The sequence below is a fragment of the Mycteria americana genome, chromosome 7 (genome assembly GCF_035582795.1).
Source record: "Mycteria americana isolate JAX WOST 10 ecotype Jacksonville Zoo and Gardens chromosome 7, USCA_MyAme_1.0, whole genome shotgun sequence".
In the NCBI taxonomy this organism is placed as follows: domain Eukaryota; kingdom Metazoa; phylum Chordata; class Aves; order Ciconiiformes; family Ciconiidae; genus Mycteria; species Mycteria americana.
This window is the reverse complement of record NC_134371.1, coordinates 25,443,898-25,464,814: the sequence shown is the minus strand read 5'-3', so window position 1 is coordinate 25,464,814 and position 20,917 is coordinate 25,443,898. Positions and strand designations below refer to the sequence as shown.

Genomic DNA, 20,917 nt, shown 5'->3' with positions numbered 1-20,917 from the left:
TGCTTCCCACACCCACTCACATTTTGTTGTCCGTACAGGGCAGCTTCATCACTCCCTCTCAGGAAAACAAGGCTAGAGCAGCCACGTCCCTCCAGAGGCATCCGGGCTGTGGCTCCTGGGGAGGAAGGTGAGGTGAAGCGAGGCTGGCTCCCCACATGGCCTGAGGCGATTGCCCTCGAGGCAGAGCAGGTGTGCTCCCCTCGCTGGCACTGCCCCACACCACTGCCAACAGGCCCCGAGGCCCTCCCTGCTCATCCACCTCCACCTGCTCCCTATGAGCACCAACAGTGACCCTGTGCCTGAGTAAGGGTGAGTGGCACAGCTGCCATTTACCCAGTGAGCCCTCAGTGAGCACCAGTTAGCAGGGAAGAAGCTGCAGGTGAGGGGACGAGCTCCAGGTGCCCAGCAGCCCTGAGGCCTTCCCCTCCCTCACTCCACAAGGATGGCGCATGGGGCTGTGTCCCCCTCCACCCTCCTGTCATGGACACAGGTGCCTCATGCAGGGTTTGTTTTGGGGCGGTAGAGTTGTACTTGCAGCCATGATCTGGCCCCCTGAGCTCCGCAGCCCAGTCCACCCCCTGAGGTGGGGACATGGCTGCCCTACAAAGGCACCTGCCCTGCTCCTTGTGACAGGGCTGGAGAGCCCATGGCCCTGGGGCCGCGTACCTGGGCTGTTTCTGGCCCCATGTCCTGGCCCCTGTCCCTTGGGGTCGGCCGCCACTCAGCAAAGGCACTCACCATGGCGTCTCCCTCCATGTGTGGGCCGGGTCCAGGTTTTGGAGGGAAAGCCTTCCCTTCCCGAACCCACAGGAAGTGGGTGGAAAAGCCTGGCCTAAAACACGCACAACACTGGTGTCTTGAAAGAGGTGTGCACCTGTCCTTTGAGATACCCTTAATTTATAGAACATAATACTTAAAGAAGCCACGAAAATCAAAGCATACCTTTCATTAAGTACTCCAGGGGAGAAGGAAATTACTTGCCCTGAAATCTCTTCAGTACTGTGGGAGGGAAAACTTACCTGCTTTTTTTTTTTTTGCTTTGTTTTGTTTTTTAACATTAAATGTATTTTTCCCCTTTTGCTGTGATCTCTCTTAATTTCTTCAGCGTTTGCTTTTCTGTTGGCTCTTGTGTACACACGTTTTCTTTTAACGGAACTGCTTCTCCATTGCGGTTGTATTGTCTTTAGTAGCTACGAGAGGTCCAGCTTTGCAAGGAAGTTTCTATGCAAGGTCCAAACCGGGCACCTGTGCGTTAGGGGCAGGCTACCTTTTTGGAGGGTGGGACAAAGCCAGTCTGTTTCCTAATCTATATCTGAGCCCCAAACTGTCATTAAAAACAACCTTTTTCTTCTCCAGTTGACAGTCACTCAAATGAGAAGACCACAGGAGACCATTCCAAGGTAGGCCAAACTCTCTAAATGTGTTTTTTATATATAGCAGACTTAAACTGTATTCCTGTTAAGCGTCAATAGGGTCTGTACACCTGCTCTATTTAAGTTCCTTTTAATTATTTCAGTCTTTATTGATGTTTTTGTGAGATTTTATGTGAAAATAGCTCAGCAAGCCTAGTCCTGGAAAGCAGACAGTTTACTAGGTGTTTTTCCACTATCATTTTTTGCTCCTGTTTCCTCAGCTAACCTTCCTTTACCCTGTATTTGTTCTTCACTTTGTCCAGTCCTTTTGCCATTGCTCACTGTCTGGGATATCTTCTTTCTCTCTGTGTTCATCTCCTATCTTCTTCTCTCAGAAGAAGGAAAACGCCACATGATGCAACTGTCCAATAAGTTACTTCCAAATAAATTATTTCATTCCTACCTGGGAATAAATCAACAGTTACTGAGGTTTTTGACCTCTTTATGGGGGTCATCTCTGCCTTTCGGTAGCAAATGAGACGGTTTACTGCTGAAGGAGCAAAAGATAAACCAATAATACTTAGTTTTCATTTTGGCAATGACTGTTCATTAGTGCATCTGGAGAAAGATGAGAAGCAAGATTAAAGGGGTTTGTGTACATGCATCTGCCTTAATATGGAAGTGCGCTTGGTCCAGCTATCTGGCATTAGAATAACCCTCAGTATAAATTGCTTGAATTAGATATCTAAGTCAAATGTGGATGCTTGCACATAGTAGGGCTGCTTAAAAAGGGAAATGTCTGAGGGAAGCCATTAGGAGAGGAAGAGAAGCTCAAAGACTCTAAGGAAGGTTAAATCTCACTCAAGAAAACCTTCTAAAATAAATCCCTCCATCTTCTCCCCCACTGCACGCACAGATGTTTGCCAACCCCAGTGGAACCTGACAGATTACAAAGGAATTTCTTCCAGAGGATATCTTCAAAGGATGTGCACAGATGTATTTTAAAATAAATTGGGTAGGTATTGAATTCACATCATTATACTATATATACTGCGTGTTTCTTCCTTAGTGGATGACTCTTGGGGATCCTTCTCTCATTAGGTCCCAGACAGGAAAAAAAACCACTTATTCATTAACTGGAGGATTGTGTAATCTGTTTTTTTCATTGATCAATTAGTCATCATCCACAAAGGCCATAAGCTCCAGCAGGCACCACTTTTCAGTTTCCTATGGATAGGCTCTCTTTGGTGAAAGCACAGCCATTTTCAAGTGTTCTTTATACAATAAAACATGGGTTAAAGAAAAACTTAAGCCTCCACCTCAGCTGATGACTTCAGTGTGCTCTCAACTCCCTCTGAGTGGAATAATACATTTGTTCCTCTGTATAATTTGTACTGCAATGAAAGTAAGAAAGAAAAGGTGAAGCCTAACACAGGACCAAACCCAATACTCAGTAGTTTTAAGAGAAAATATTTTCCCTTCAATAACATAGAGAAAGAATTCAATTCACATTTTTCTGAGTATTGTGAATTTTCCTGACAGGTTGTGGATTTTCCTTCATTTGTAATAATATAAGGTGGCAGTAACAGGAGTAGAATCTGAGAATGTTTTTGCGCTGTAACAGTGATTCTTCTCCGGTGTCAGAGTAAAACCTCCATTTTGCTCCACGAATGACATTTTACAACTTGCTGCTTAGTTTGCTCAGTCCAAACCTATTTTTTCCCTATCCAGGACAAACAAACGAATAAAGATGACTTTGTGTAGTTTGATTGCTTTCTTCTATTATTATGATCTGCTGCTCTTTCTCATTTTTTTTCCTTCTACTCCCTTCCAAGATAGTTAGAGAGTCTAAAGCTGGGGCAAAAAATATGTGGAATTTGGTATTGATGAATTTAAGTGAGAGCTTGAAACCGGGGAAAAAAACCCCCACCTCTTTTACTCTGTTGCTTAGTGGAAGGAATATTTCACCTGCCTTACACTTGCTGTGCATACATTCTAGGACCCTGCTTAAGACTATTATCAAAAGTTGGTAGTGCTCTCCCTCCTGAATGACTTTGTTCATTTCTAGACCTCCCATTAAGAAGGAAAAGAAAAGGTAGAGCAGATACCAGAGTTCAAAGACAGGTGCTAAATATTGATAAGAGGCAGGAGGGAAACTCCTCTTAGTAGAGAACTGAAAAAAGATCTCGACTGATTATTTTAATGAGAGGCTATTATAAAGATATAATGATTAGTAGATAGCATGCAAAAGGTTAATGACTATCTGCTGTTATTCTAACTCTGAATACAGGAGTAAAAAAAAATTATTTTCTGGAAGACAGCTTGGATCTAGGAGCATGATTCAAAATAGCTATGCAGTTCAATATGATAAATGGAAATGTAAATGTTTACAAAGCAAAAGGGGTATCAAAACCAGGCTGGGGTCTCACAACGGTTCATGAAAAAGTTGTGAACTCTGAACAGAATGTGCACTGCACAGGGTGGTACAAGGATGTATATTTATTTGGGGGACCCCAGATCCATTGTCACAGCAAATTCAGAGCATAAAGTTAAATCCCAGAAATAGATGAAATGTACCCAATGCAAGGCTGATTCCATTATTCTCCTTTATGAGTTCATGAGGTTTTTTGTACTTTCCTCATATCCTTCATCTTTTCTATTTTCTTTTCTGGGATAGGCTATTTTAGACTGAGATGGACCACCAGTCCACTCAGGAATTGTAATGCTTAATTCTTCTCTCATGAGACAAGCTGATAACTCTGAGTAATGCTTTTCTTTTTTTTTTAAGCTCTTCATGTTTTTGCATATCTTTAATTATGATTCCTTCCATTTACTGATTTGCCTCCTTTCTAAACTTTACGCTTATTGATTTTTGAAGATAACCATTAAAGACATGTACTAATTTCCACGTACTATGAAGTCGTTTGGGAGTTCTCAAAAGAACATTTGCCCAAGTAATGAGGACTGACAGTTCACTGACCTTTGCTCATGTGACAACACAAAGTACCATCTTATACCATCATTAAAGTGAAGCACCTTAAAGTCATTTATTAAATCACTGCCTTGCTTTGTTCTCAATAAGCGATGAATTAAGCCCTCTTATATCTAACCCAGAGTCTGTAACTCAGCCACTGTTAAGCTTTCTGCAGCCTCGTGTCCCAGTCTGGCTCCCCAGAAATGCTAGCAGAAATATTCTTTCTTTATTTTTCCCTAGAGCAAGTCCTAGATATGTTGGGGACTACAAACTTAGGTATCCACCGGTGAGTGTCCATTGTAGCTGGCCGGTATGAAATGTTCCACAGTGGTTTGCTCTTTTAGCTGTTTAAATCATGGCCACAAGTTATTTCTGGGTCCTTTTTCAGGAGAACAAAACATAACATGCCAACAGCAAGTGCTACTGTCTCTTGTCTTACACTCTGTGAGAATCCACAGCCTTCTACTGTCCAAGGAGCAGGAGATCTGCCCAGAAATGTATACCAAGGAACTGCCTAAGCAATGGGAGGCTGAGGTGTCTCTTAAGCTCTTTCACTGGGAGACAGATCCCTATTTTTTTAGTGGCACAGAAATATGTTCTTCCCTTTTGAATTTACTGTGTGAAGCATCCCTTTGGAGTCTGTTAGATGAACCAGCTTTTCTCATAAAACCTTTAAGGACCTGAAGAAACTTGCTGATACATACAGGTGTTTCTGCACAGCTAGGTGTCTATATATGGAAAGAGAAATTGATAATAGTGCAAGACTCCTGCTGATCTGCCCATTTGCAAGACAAACTTCATTTCTGGGGTAGAGCTGAGCATAGGAGGGCTGGAGAGGGCTCCTCGCTGCCAGCATGGAAGAAGGGCAAAGGGAGAATGACCCTATAGCTGTGCCCTGCATCATCCTGGGGCCACCTTTTATTCCAGTATTAGTAAAATAGTTTCGGGGATCTCAGTTTTGGACGTGGCTGCTTACTAGGACAAGGCAGGTGGCACTCTGATAGCTAGGTTTTTCAGTCAATACATGTTTGCTCTGTGCAAATACCAGTCTTGTGCTTTTGACTTTCTGTTCAGACAAAATAAGCTGCTACTCATAGTTACTTGCATATCTGTGGGTATGAACATAATCTTGTGAGTAACATTACAAAGTCAGTATTTAGCAGTGCAATTGCTTCTGAGAACTCCTGTTCTGCCTGTAAGAAAAGGTCAGGGTAGTTACCACTCTGTAGTAAGTTAGCACATGTTCTTAATTTGTGTTGATTTTTTTTCGGATTTCACCCATGGTAAATATAATTTATTCTTTGCAAGGAGAAAAAATTAAGGCTTTGGGACGTTAATCAACTTGTTTGTTCACACTGTTCTAATAGATTACATGCCAGCGTAGGAGCCAAAAACATGAGTTCTGATTGTGGTTCTGACATGCACTTGCAATGTAAGACTACTGTTCCCTGAGGTTCATTTTCCCAGACAGACAATGAACTATGGGTCTCTTCATCTGAGGTTAATTGGAGTCTCTGTACCTTTCCTTAAATTAAAGAAATGCCTTGAGGAAATTGATGCACTAAATGTGTCTCAAGAACTTTACATCCAATTTAAGGTGGAACTGAGAAAGGAAAGACAAGTGATAGGTGGTGACCACAAGCTGAATGCATCAGAGAAACACAGCAGTGCATACCAGGTGTGCGGGTAACAGGTGCTTTCCAGGGAAAAGCAAAACCACTGCCACTCTTAGCAGTTTCTAATTCCTGAAAGATCTGAGGAAATCACCATTTTAGACCCAATAAGACTAGGATACTTTCTAGTTCTGCAGACCGAGTTACTCTGTAATGAAAAATATTGATTTTGCAGCTAGAAAAGTCTGCTCACTTCTGGCTGAGAAAACAGAGGGCAGACACCATAACAGTTTGTGCAATACAATAAAGGGAGCAGACTCCTGCTGCCCCAGCACTTGCCTGAATCAACAAATAATAGGTCATATGAAAAAAGACCTTGTTTTGAAAGGATAGCTCTGAACCTGAAGGGTTGTTTCAGGCCTAATTCATTCCTTTTTGCTCCTGGGTGGAGGAAGATCAGCATAAACTTCTCTCCCTTCCTTCATGCCCTGTGGGCAACCTGGGGAGCATCCATAAAGTCTGTGTGTACCCTGAAAAAGGGAATGGCAGCATGCTGCAGGACCCGCTGTAAACCCTGGGGGAAAACATGGGGCCCTGTGGCTGAGAGGCACACTCCACCCTTTCCCCCCTGGGGATAGAAAGAATAATGCCCGTGGAACGATGGGAGGCAACCCCGTAAGGAATGAGTTTTCTGTCTTCACTGTGGGGGTTTTCAAGTTCTAGGTGTTACCTTGGACCAGTGACTGTGGAGCCAAAAAGTCCATAAGTAAATACTGAGTAGCCACTGTGAGTGCATAGGGCTCACACATGTGGTGTAATCTCTTCCCACTTGCTCTGGCAAATTCCTTTCATCCATATGTTATTTTCTTGAAAACATGCAAGATGGGAAAGTAGTAGTCTGTGGTTGTAGGATATAAACCTGTAGGTGTAGGACATGGGTTTCTGTTGCTATTGGAATTCCTTCTTTCTTCTAAAGTTAACTCTGAATCTCCTTGATAACATAATACACACAAATAAAACCTGTCTTTTTCTTATACAAGCAGGAATATTTTCAGTTTGCTCTTTTAGGATGGTGGTAGTTAATGTTGGGTTCCTGAGTTAATAATGATTTCAAAAGCGTTCTTTCCAAAAAAAGACTGTTTATTTTCAGATGTAAAGCTGAAGCGTAGGAAGACTTCCTACACTAAAGTCATGCTGCCTCTCTCAATATCATAAGGCAAGCCATCATTCTGACAAGTCAGTGGTTGTATTTGGAGCTGCACCATATTGGGACCTCTGGGACAAACTAGGCTAAATCCACTCTTTTTTTCCAGGGTTTGGGTATGACAAATTCTAGACATGTTTCACAGCCAAACTGACATATTGCTTAAAACCAAAACCAACCAACCAACAAAAACAAAAAAACCCCATGAGGAAAGATTTGGATTTCTGATGGGAGAAGCATCAGATGGCTCATATACAGTTGCAACCACTTCTGTCATTAGGCTAGCAGAAGGGCTACTTAATGCAATTAAAGATCTTCAGTCAAAGATATGAACTCCAGCACCACTATTAAGGGAACATCCTTGAGGCATCTCATCAGATCTGATGTATTCTGTGTATTTCTGGAAAATAAGTACTGAAACAGGTGAGAGGCAAAGTCTTTAAATAACCCTACAAATTTGAACCGTCAAAAGAAGCACTTTTTAAAACATCTTTGGGAAAAGGAACAACGTCCTTTGAAGTGGAGGCAGGTTGGATTTCAGAATGAAGCAGCTTCACAGATTTAGACACCTGCTTAATTAGAGGATGAATGTGAAATCCTTAAACTTAAAAGGCTCTTATGAGGCAGCACTTCAGAGAACAAGCATTCCTCTGGCATCGGCAGAGAAGAGCTGTTGGCTATTATCTTTGGAGGCGGGTCAAAAACAAATATATTAGCAAAAAGCACTCTCCGTAGATGGTGAGATGAGCTGTATGTAATTCCCAGACCTCAAATAGGAAGCATTTTGAAAGAATCAAGGAAAGCTGGAATCATGGATGCTTTAGGAGGCAACACTGAAATGATCATGCAATCAGAAAACAAAATGAGTAAGAAAAAAATAGCTAGGTAGATAGCAGGTACACAGTCATTTAAACACAGTAAAGGAACGTTTTGTTCACGATACTGTTGTAGTTCAGTGGTCTGTCCTATAGTTTTCATTCAACCCATTCAGGAATACTACAAGAGGAGCTCCTAAATAGTACCAAACCAGGAAATATAAAACAGCTAACAACTTTCCCACCAACTTGTAAGCAGGAGAAAAACCCCAGCTGTTTTGACAGAGCAGTGAAGAGAAGCTCATGAAAAGTAGCTTTAACAAATGCTTGTAAGAGCAAAGGTCTCTGCTGTGTCACTTTAGGAAATGGTAGAGGCACAACCACAATAATCAGCATCTGACAGAAAAATACCAGATTAGGGATTTTTCTCCTCAAAAGAAGAGAAACTGCAAAGTTCGTAACTGATAAGTGAGGAAAACACTCAGCTAACAGCAGGGCGTTTCCTTTTTCTTGTACACTGGTCTATATGAAGACAGAAAAGTAACGCGATCCTAATCAAAACCAAGGCAAGGCTTTTAATATGGCACACAGTTATTGCAAGACCTTGGTCAATGGAGAACTCAGATCTGATTGCTCATGTAGGAATGGAAGTTTGATGAAAAAGTCCTACCTGTGTGTGGAGGTATGCTGGCATTTACCCAGGAGACTGCTGCAAGTATTGTGTCTCTTCAATAATATTAAGAGCTCCCAGAAGAGCAGGTAGGCACCTTTACACCTTACTGTATTTATTGCAAGAAAGAAAAGAAGAGCAAGAAAGTAGTTACATGCTGAAGAAACAGACCTTTCTTTTCCAGACTATGACCAAAATATTAAAGAGTTCCTCAGCAGTGCTCAAGGTCTGCATCCTTTATTCAAAGCAACATCTGAACAGATTAAAATATTTTTATTTAATATTTTATCAGCTTTGTAACTTACAACAAAGATGATGAAAAATATTCAGACAAAAATACAAAAACTCTAATAGACGACAACAATTTCCTGCTGTGGATTACTTATTTTTATTCCCATTCATACTTCACTGTCCCTTACAAAGCACACTGTTTACTTTAACTTTTCAAAGTAGCCTTGTTCTTCTTTTAAGACATTGTTTTCAGACTGCTTTTTAAAATTGCCTTTCTCATATTCAATGCTGAAAACAAATTGAAGAAAATTAACACATTTATTCAATAAAAATATAAGCAGATATACTGCAAATAAAACACGTGCTTGGGAAAGAGAAATAATTATTAAAGCTTGAATACAGCTTAGGGCAAAACCAATCTATCTTGGAACTTAACATACCCATGATGCAACTAATGTAAAATACAAATGCAAGAGGCCTTATTCCTGTAAAATAAAATGAACTAAAAAAGACTAGGAGGCCATAAACTAATTATTTAAAAAGCTAAATGACAAAGCACATATTTTACTAGAATTTCTACCCCAGTGTACTGTAAACATTCATACTGTATTAGTTCTGATATTAAAGTACAGTAAGTGGTTGTATTATGCAAGGTTTAGTGTACTGGCTTCCATTTTTATTCTAATACTGCCCCATATAATAAGTGGGATACAATAAACATTTTATGTAGTATTGCTGCTGCATTAGCCTGCTCCCATATGCAACTGCAGTGTTTTGGGAGTAGGTTTCAACTCTGTTGTTCATCCCTAATGCAAAAGCTCAAATATTTCAGTTAAATTAATTTTCTCATTTTTCAATGAGACCACCACCAAATGTCTTATTGCTTTCTTCACTGCTTTGTGGACTTGTCTACACCTTTTGCCTATAAACAATTTGTCATCTTTGAGCCATAAACTGTAGCTTTTCTCAAGCCCCAAAAGAGAGCCAAAAGGTGGACATCCTCTTTCATGACAAGCAGACAGACTCTGACACTGTTATCACTACATGCACCAAGAACAACCCCACTCAGGGGAATCTATGTCTTTGTGAGGCCCAACATCCTGTTTTGGTTTCCTTCCAAGTTGGATGTTTAGCATAATACAAAATAAAAATAAAGAGCCTTCTTTTTGCTTCTGCTTAGGAGGAAATTTCATTTCTTCTCCATAGAAGAACATCAGGCTACAGTAACTCACAAATTTGTCACCACTAATCTGGAAACTCACAGGTAATTTTATCTGAAACTGAATGCAAAGATACACAAGCTTCAGCTGAAGCAGAATATGGCCACTTGCCTTCTCTGCTGTTTAAGCTTCTCTGAAAACATCAAAGCTACAGTCAGTTTTCTCCACTGAGTCTCAATTAGTTTCTCAGGCCAGTTTAAGACCTGGATCCTACGCTTTAACATGAAACAGAAAAATCAAACTTGATCTGCCTCAAGGCCTGATCTGTATCAGCAAACCTTCTCTGAGAAAGATTTTCTACCCTAGGAGATACTCACAGTATGAATATCTCCTTGTAGCCCCAAATCATACCAGCTGCTTCTGGAAAAGGCCCCTGCCCTGCTCCTAGAAAGGGAAAATGCTAGAAGAGTTATGGCATCCCATGTGTTACAGATTTTTTTTTTCAGGCATCAAGATACTATCTGATCAATGGCCCGGGCAATGTAAAACTCTTATGCAAATTTTGTAATCACTGCAGTTACTCTTGATTTTCTGCACCTGCAAAAAGATGGGAAGGAATTCACATTCTTGGGCTAGATACTATGCTGGGGTAAATTTACATAGTTAAACTGAAATCAAAGGAGCTATACTGATTTATAGGAGCTGAGGGTCCACCGCAACATTTCATACACCTTGAGAAAAGTCTCAAGCCCTTTTCTGATTTCCCAATTTCGTATGTGTGGAGGTTGTAAATACTTGATATTGGCATTCTTGTTAGAAAGTTTTTTTCAGATCTGCTTTTTAGATCAAATGATCTTCCTCAATATACTGTGCATTTAAATAGAAAATTACTATTTATCTAGAAGCTTACATCTGAGATTGAAGCAATCTGGTTTAATTTCCACAACTTTAACACAGTATCTTTGACACCCCAGCATAGCAATGCTTTTGATAGTCTCTGATTAGTAAAACTTCCTAACTGTATATGCATATACAGAAATGTGACAGTTACACTAGGATCTATATTCTTGATGGCTTATTGCTTTCCTTTTTCATTACTGAATAAACCAGGCTACAAATCTGGGTACTGTACTTAATTGTGGGAGAGATATCTGACTATTTAAATTTTAACTGCATTAAAAATGTCAGTACCTACTCTAGGTGTAATAGCCTAAAAGCCTAGCCTAGCTCATAAACCCAGAAGACATATGAAAACATGTTTTCATATTCCCCTGAAAAGTAATTTTTACAACTGTGTATTTGCAAGGAGTTCACAAAACTAGCAACGCATTTATTCTTCAAATGAAATGTCCATAGCCTGTAGAATAATTCAGACAGGTGCTAATTAGGTGTACAGAAAGGCCACTGAGGATAATTTATATATCCCCCTGCAACAGAAAAAAACCGAATAAATGTTAATTGCTTCTATTATGCAATGAATGATTTTTAGGATAGCACTAAATTAGCTGCAAATATTATAATTACAAAGTAGTGGGTAATTTACTAAAGATTAATTGAAATGATTAAGTGCAAACTGCATAATTTTGCAAGGTAGTATTCATGTTTTCTGCACAGAAATGAAAAAAAACCACCCCGTGGTTGTTACTGGCTATTTAATGATTACTTTATGCACCTCATGAAACCGTCAGTGGCCTCCCTTTTATGTGCCCTTCTCTTGAAAGGGTATTACATGATTTTCATGGGGTGAAATCACTGTAGTTTGATAATAACCAAATGTCTAAGCCAGTCTATTCTAAGGACTGAGTCTGATCTCAATGACATGAGAGCAACACAAAAATATTGCTTCACAGTCTGTGTCCAGCAGCCTTTTCTGAAAGCTGCAACAACTGCGGCTATTTACTGAATAAGAACTTAAGCAATTGCACATGCAGTTTGAATACATTCCTCATAACCAGCAGAAGGAGGCCCACTTTAAGCAAGTGTGCTGGTTTTGGCTGGGATAGAGTTAATTTTCTTCACAGTAGCTAGTATGGGGCTATGTTTTGGATTTGTGCTGGAAACAGTGTTGATAACACAGGGATGTTTTAGTCACTGCTGAGCAGTGCTTACACAGAGCCAAGGCCTGTTCTGCTCCTCACCCCACCCCACCAGCGAGGAGGCTGGGGGTGCACAAGAAGTTGGGAGGGGACACGGCCGGGACAGCTGACCCCAACTGACCAAAGGGCTATTCCATACCATATGATGTCATGCTCAGCATATAAAGCTGGGGGAAGAAGAAGAGGGGGAGGAATGTTCGGAGTGATGGTGTTTGTCTTCCCAAGTAACCTTTACATGTGATGGAGCCCTGCTTTCCTGGAGATGGCTGAACACCTGCCTGCTGATGGGAAGGAGTGAATTAATTCCTTGTTTTGCTTTGCTTGCACGTGCAGCTTTTGCTTTAAACTGTCTTTATCTTGATCTACGAGTTTTCTCACTTTTACCCTTCCGATTCTCTCCCCCATCCCACCAGGGGGGAGTGAGTGAGTGGCTGTGTGGTGCTTAGTTGCCAGCTGGGGCTAAACCACGGCAGCAAGCTACTTGGAAATATCACTATGCAGCAAATAGTTTCACTTTCCTGAATTCAGTGCACCAGCCTCCTGCATGGAGGCTTCATATTGTGCTGTATGGAGGTGGAAGGGGATGGTGATGAATCTGGAGAGGGCTTGAAAAATTTTTCTAGTCCAGGAGGGATTTCTTACCTAGGAGTATTCTCTATTTTAAATGCAGGACACATTTCTGAGTTTATTATCTCTCTATTTACTACAATCTCTTAGCCAGTATTTATTTTTTTGGTGGCTTAATATTTAATACAATTCAATTGTGGTTATTTAGAGAGTGACAGTCGAAACCAGAAGAGAATTCAGTATTGGGAATAATTCTGGACTTCTGAGGCAATGGGAAGAAGACATCATCATGTTCTTTTTGACTACTACATGTCACAGCTATAATGACATTGACTGTAAGACGTTTCACTTTTCATTAACACAGGTGCCATATGCCATTACAAGAAGCACTGTGAGTAGTGAAATGCTATAAATGAAAATAAATGTTTTGTGCTTTTGGCTAGTTGTAACATTAAGCTCTTATGATGCTGTGATGCTCAACGTGCAGGATACATTTTAGGGAATGTCTCCTATTTCTACAGACCTAAATTTACCCATGTGCAGAAACATGAGGAAAGCATGTATATCAATTAATTCTCACTTAAAAAATGGGTAGACTATTGATTTTCAATAAAAGGCTGAAATCCCCTTGATACCATGCTAGTTATGAAATTTTGACTGTAATTTCAGCTAAACCTTAACATCTGCTTAATGTGAAGATTCCAATTCAGGAACATAGGGACTTTCTGGATTTTTGTCCTACTCAGTATCTCACTTTAATATGTGTTTCAGCTCCTTTCACTTGAACAGATCTTGCTTAAACCTAATCATGTGCAATATTGATAAAAATGGCTCAGTAAATCTGGGCAAAAAGGCTCATCTAACATTAAAATGAAGTCTTCACACAACATCCATTAGGACAACATTGAGAAGACCCATACAGGATTAGAGAGTCAAATTTAAAATTATGATCCATGTTGCAGTCTTGGTAACAAAAGGAAATAGGGATATATTAAATACAGATCTGATTTAAGAGATCAAAGAGCTGTGAATCTCATAGCCAGATACCCATACACAGAGCCTCTGAAGTCAATGCAGCTGGACATTATTATTTGTGTTGCCCTTATCAAGCTCTGACAGATATTTGTACCTCAAAAGGTTCATTACTGAGTGAGAGATCAGAATCACAATTCCTTATACAATGACAAAGTACCCGGCACACTAGAAGACAGGGCATAACACTGGCAATATGCAAGCCAGAAAAAAAAGTGCAAGGTTGAAAATGAGAGGCCAGATTCTCTAGAGCATCTAAATTCCAAAGAAAGCGCAATTCATAGCAGGTGTCTGTGAAGTTGCCTGCAAATGCAGTCTCTAGATTCTCTCCTGAGTTTTGCCTGGCCAGTCTCCACACGTTGGTTTGGAGAGGTGTAAAAACCGCTTGAAAATTAGCTGAGAACACTTGGCTCAAGGCCTCAGAAAAGACAGCTGGAGGTTGCCATGCATAGGTGCACTGCAGCCACACGTGCTTTTGTCCACCCATGTTCACTGTTCTCCCTGACACTTTCATAGCCAGGAAGGACTAGTGACACATGAACCTCTTGAACCTGGTGTATGTAACACGGAGCCCAAATAGCAGTAAAACACTAAGAACTGACTGTATGCCCATGGCAATTTTGTCTTATTTGGTAAGAAGCCTGTATCACTATCAAGAGAAAATTATAGATTGATTTTACTCACAAACATATGACAGCAGTTACTTTTCCAATGCTGGCATTCACAAATGCTGGCACAGCAAAATATTAAAAGAAAGTCATAGCAAAACAATAAACATTCAAAAAGCAGTGGCTAAATACAATTCGTAACTGTTAGGCAAAGCTACAGCAATGCTCTTAAACTGGTGCCTTATTTTACACTGAGATTACATAGACAAGTTCAAAAGTATTTTGAATTTAGACCTTTGTAATTACATCGTAATTACAGTGTCCTGGCTAACAAAATAAGATTTAGTGAAATAGGTATCTTATTCATCTGAAAAGAAATAGTTCCTTTATCTGACACAGCCAGTTGTTTTTGCCTTTGCAGGTATATATTTGTTGTTTGATGGAAAACACTCTTTTTTTAATATGTAAATGCAACTGATCCTGAGGAAAAAAAAAATCATAAACCATTAGTAAAAGTGTACTGCATTGCCCTTTAAAGCTGCACCATTTCTGATGCACATTATGAACATATTTCATGCTGGTTTGACCAGCACTCTTCTTACAGTGTAAAAGTATATTAGTGTGAAATGCATTAATAGGTGTGGAGTCCTCTGCAGTCTCTTCCCTCATTCCATAACAATTTCTGTCTATTAAAATATTGGTTGAATTCAATGAAATGAGTTGATGAATCTATCTCACCCCGCAGTTTGAACTTGTTCTAGTTTTGTTACAGAAACTTTAAAAGGGTTGTCTTGTTTAGCTTCAGAGATGAATGCTACATCATACAATATTTGCCAACCAAACCCAAAATTCAAACACTTGATTTTTTCAGAGGTTTTTGTTTAGCAAGATTATGACATTTAACAACAACAAATAATCCCCTGGGTGAGTTATGCCATACATGCCTACCACAGGACTTCTGCAACCTCCCCTGCTACAGCTGAATACTAGGCTAGCTGGATCACTGCTCTGAGCTAAAACCACAAAACCTTTTACAGTAAAGACTTCAAAAAGACACGTAAGTCTGGGTATTCAAGTTCTCTCTCTGCAGGTCAGAAGAACTGAAAACTCCAAACTGCACAGCTGAAATCTGGTAGTGTCAGAGCCCAGCCCTGAAACCCCAGCTCTATCCACAGGCATCCTGATGGAGACTTAAGTGTGCAAATGTGGATGCATTTGCCTGAATGATGACTGAGCATCTTAAGTGTGAGAATACTAAATTAGAGGTCAGGTTCACAAGCAACAGATACGCATTGCTTCAGTGAAGCCAGTGATTGGTATTACTTGAGGAGCTGGTGGTAAGTGTTAGCACCTGATGTACATTTCTGCGTGTGCACAGAGACCAACCTAACAGCAGCCATCACAACTGATCCTTTAAGACTGCAAGGAATTACAGTGTCCTTTCACTGTACAAATGACATGACATGTACACCTCCTCAGGTAAAAGTGCACTGAAAATGAATAGAAGAAGCGGCATTTTTAATTGTGGTTCAATAGACTGGTGCAACTCATAAACCCTGGAAAACACAGGAGAGCCATTTTAGTACTTTTGGGAAAACTGATTTTCACTGATATGACTGGAAAGCACTACTTAGGGATATTAATACCCGTAGCATTTTGAAAAATCAGAATTCAAATATAAAATATTTTATGTTAGTATAAGTATCTTTTCCATTTATCTCCTTGTTTCAACACTAAAATTGAATTATCTTTTAGAAAACTTAGCTGCTGCCACTTCAGAGACACTGCCTTTGCAGCTGGGCGTGTCAATGGTTCTGCTTAGATCATATTTACAGACATAATGGTATAAGAGCCCAAATTAAAAACGAAACTCAAGCCCTACCTTTGCAAACATAATTAGACATGTTCACTAATACTATCTGACAACATACAAGTGTAGTGAGTCTTTGTTCACTTATTGTATGCTTGTTCTGTATTATTGCCACTTTCTGTATAATGACATCCAGTAGTAATACTGGCACACAGCACCTTCTTTGAGTCAGGCTGTCTTTTATAATCAAAGTTGCCAATAAAATGCCTGAAGTTGATCAGTAAGATACAGGGTTCTTCTTTTGAGTTGTGTCAGTGGCTGTGTAACTCTAAATATCAAAGAGATGTTTTACAAAAAAACAAAGGCAAGTGTTTTACATTAAATCTTATAAAACTGTACATAATAGTCTACAATATGAAAACAGCCATTAAACTGTTGTAATAGTTATGAAATGTAGTAAATATAACAATTCTAATGTTTCATATATTTGTCATATTAATCACTGTATTCATACAGTTGTGTTTGTATATATATATATTCAATGACACTGTAAACAGTTGTTGGAAAACACACATTAACTCTTAACCCATTAGAAGTTATTATAGTACTTTTTCATCCAGAAAGTTAAATGCATCAATGTATCATTGATTAAAAAAAATAGCCTTGTAATATAATGCACATTTTGACATTTTCTAGGGTAGCAATCAAGATGAGGCATAACAGAGAATGTTCTAGATTTCAGATTGTTTTACATTTACACCTACCATGATACAAAATTTCAAACATTAAATGTAATTAAATAATACACAGTTTATGAAACAGAGTTGATTTCAGAGATCCACACTGCACAAACCCTAGTTAGTGTCTAATGGGAGTTCCCAGTAATTTATATCTCTGGGACCTTTGTGGAAAATTTAAGTCGGTTTCTCTTTAACATCACATAGGCAAACTAAGTTTGAACCGAATTATCTTTTTTTCTCTCTGTACAGATCTGCATTCAACTGGATAAAACATTATTATGTTTATTTGTGTTTCCTGTTGCTGGACATTCATCCAATAAGTCTTGAGTATCCAATATGCTTAAGCATCTGGCAATGGCATTTTGTGTGGCAGGGAAACTCACTATCTATATCCCTCAGTAAACAAAGTGGTTCTAATTTTTTCCATAGTTAAGGCAACTATACTGATATATTAGACACACCATATGCTTTTATGTTGCTTCCTACAATCTCAACAGTAAGAGTGAAAAGAAGTTTCAAACATGCTTTGATCTTCTTGACCACTTAGGAATTTCATCAAGCTGGTAGAGAGTACCTCACTTTAACATGGTTTACAACTGTAGACATAGCTTGTTAGCTGTTCACTAGAAAAATAAAGTACGTATTGGCTTGAATTTGAAGACTGACCATTCATATAATTTATCAGAAAAATTAAACAAACAAAACCTGCCAGTCAGATTCCAGCGAACAAAACTGAGAAAAAACAACAACAAACATACACAATTTCTGTGTTTTCAATTATTTCTACCCCACAACTTAAGCTACTCAGACCCTTGTCATCATTCCCTCTGTATCTTGGGTGGGCTTTGTCAAAGGCTATCTTCAGACATTGTAAATGATGACACTTGGTATCTGCCAACTCCAGCATATCATTTAATATTTATTCTAACATATCACATAAACTAGAGAGCCATTTAAATTTGTTTTCTGTTGGGTAAGGCTGTAGGTATAAATGACAGTGAACAGAAACGCTTGCACGGTGGCTGCAAGGTAATACAGCTACAGTGGACAACGCCACAGAACTGCTAGTGCTGTTAAAATAACAAGTGAGGAACTTGGGGCTGAATTGCCCCCATTTCCAGTTACACTGTGTTTAGAGGATGACTTGACAGTGCTTGTGGTGGTTGTGGTGTCAATCTTTTTCACAGTTGGTTTTGGTTCGTTTCTGTTTTCTGGATGGGTTTTCTTGTCCTTGAGTATATCTGAAAACATGAAAGTAAATGTAAGATTAATCACACATCTTTTAAATAGTGGCTTTAAATTCTGTCTGTTGCTGTCTGAATAACTGCCCCACTAGTCTGAATAACTGAACTATGTATGGAGAGTGATGGGGCACTTGTATTAATGTTTTAGTCGGACCCAGTGTGGCCACTGGGTCCTCAGCACCCATGGTTTTGCTCAACAAGTCTTCTCTGACTGGCCTGCTCTACTTATCTACTCATAGACACAGCCTGAGCAGAATAACAGGTATTCTGCATTGCAGTGGCTGGTCTCAGAACCTGGTTTTCTCTCATGAAAAGTACCTTCAGTTTCACCTGGGATGGGAACTAGCTCATGCTTTAAAACAAGATGTTAGGATTGAGTGGTTTTGTAACATGCCCCAGTGAAACAGGCATCAAGTTGCTGAGTTGCGGCAGGAGGAGACCAGAGAGCATATTGACTTAATGTAACAGTCAACTTCCTGGCTTCTTTCTGCTTTGCCACTACCCTTAACTTTAAAGCAACATGCGATCCTTGATATGGTATGGCAACCTGGCAAGAAAGATTGCTGACGTGAGGAAATACAGAGGTATCTTGTATGCCTTGTTCATCAACATGGGCAAAAAAGTGGCTACAAAGAGAAAATGCTTCAAGTTGTGTTTCATTGTTTTTCCTAGCAAGTACAAGCATTTTTTTGTTTTTAAATTATGGAACAATATCACTGGAGCTTTTTTCTCCCTCCAGATGCATTTTGGGGCAATTCCGGGCATCTTTTATTTAAAGGACTAGATTCATAAGAAAGTAGTAGTAGTAGTCCTTTATTGCAAAAACATGGGTTTTTTTAAAATGAGAAAATGGCTGATAAGGGTCTCCAGTTATCTTGACGTTCCCAAGCTATTTGCAAGCGTTACTGAGATCATATTGCCCTTGAACCCTCTCATTGGCATTTGGGGCAGGGGGGGAGAAAGGACTATTTCATCTGATGATGGGATGATGATTTTACAGTCAATCTGTAAAAGCATACCGGAGTGCCTGGCAAAAACCAAATTCCTACCTGGAAGAATTTATAAATTAATAATAACTGTTCAGGTCCAAGCTTAAAGGACCTGTGATACTAATGAACGCAGTGCACATACACAAGAAAGCAAAAGGCATAGATTTGTAATGCAGATTAAACAACTGTGCAATCTTAAAATAAAAACTCTGAATCACAGAAGCAAGTTCCTGGCAGAAAATGGAAAGATGGAAAGTATTCCAGAAATGTAAATGCAATCTGAGATCATTGTCTGCATGTCAGTAGTTCTGAACAACCATCAATAAACTCACTTGATAATAAAAATGAGCTATTGTATTGGGAAAGCACACATTGTTCTTTTGCCAGTATAAACTGTAAAAGAAATGCAATGAATTCCTCCATTTTATCATAATATCAACATGAATCCCAGAGGAACCTGTGATTCTTAGACCTGACTCAAGGGTGACTGCAGAGAAGGGACACAGGCTGGCAAGGTATACAGCGGGAAAAGGGTAGTCTGCCACTGTGCTCAAAATTCATTATGGCAAAATGCAGACATAGCTCCTCTTCAATTCCAACTTGCAATGGAGCTAACAGAAAGGAGGGGGAGAAAAAGCATGCTCTAAATGTTTAGAAAATATCAGTATTCTGAGGACACTTAAAGAAAAATGGACAACCTTCAGACTGTCATTAAAGTAAATTAAGAATAAATCATGGAAATAGGTGTGTTCTGACACTGCCTAGACTCCTTTCCATCACTGTCATTCTCCTTTTCGACTGCGGTAAAGGCACTATTTCTCTGCTGCCTCTTATATCATCCCAGCCTGCTGACTTCAGCTCTCTGGGGCCAGCTGATTAAATTAAGACCTCACTCAGGTAAATCTATTCCCCTCTTTCAGTTGGCCACGTCCAGCATTGTAACTTGATTGGCCTCTATAAATCGGGCAGACTGAAATGTATTAATTCGTTTATTTTCTTAATATTGACTTAACCAAAAATCTAAGGTAAGATTTAATGCTATCAGAGAGGCTGTTGGTTTTTAAAAGCTTTCCTCTCAGTGACTGCTTAATGCACTACATAACAAGCGTTAAATAATACATTAGAAAATTCTGCCTTTATCCTTTCCATGGGAAGGACTACATTCTGAATTCTCTCTCTGTCTTTACAGCAGAGTTGCTAGCTGCTGATGCTATTATTCATGGCCAATTCTAATTTGGGATTTAATTGTGCAAAACTGGCATTTTATTTAAAATGTTCTGTTTTCTCTCTTCTTAAAAATAAATAAAAATAGCCTCAGTCCTAATTCAGTTCAAGATCTTTTTCAATCCTATCTTTAGTCTTTAAGGCACAAATTTCAGCAGTGTAAAGATTCATGTTTTATTCCAGTTTCCTCACTGTTCCTGTTGCTTACTCACTCCAGGGTTTTGGCTGGAAGACTCTGAGTTAAGTGAGTTCTTCCTCTTAAACCTTTTTCTCAGAGTCAGAAATGGTTATGTTCAGTCTACTACTGACATTTAAAAGGCAAAAGAATAGCGAGCATGCTAAAAAAAAAAGCGTCAGTGTGAAGACTAGCACAGAAATGAAACTCCAGTCTCAACAAAGCAAACCCCAGATGTTCAATACCCATGAATCAAGCTCCCAGAGTATGACTTCATAAAACCAACCAAACAAACCCCACAACTTTGGTTTGTTCTCGTATTTACCTTCTGCATTTTAAAGGCTTTATGGTTCCCAGTTAAAAGCTTTCTCCATGGCTAGAAACTTTCTTCCCATCATCAGTCCCTCTCTCCT

At 39.5% G+C, this 20,917-nt stretch overlaps 1 protein-coding gene across 2 annotated transcripts in view; it reads right to left on the bottom strand.

Moving 5' to 3' along the window:
- Positions 1–8,885: 8,885 nt before the first annotated feature.
- The window catches only part of LOC142412359 (glypican-5-like), a 410,584-nt gene continuing 398,552 nt past the window's right edge, over positions 8,886–20,917 (bottom strand). For both annotated transcript variants that reach the window (XM_075507444.1, XM_075507445.1), the window contains one exon: positions 8,886–18,113. In XM_075507444.1, coding sequence (XP_075363559.1) covers positions 17,911–18,113 — 203 coding nt within the window. In that variant the 3' untranslated portion in view covers positions 8,886–17,910. The remainder of the gene's footprint in view (positions 18,114–20,917) is intronic.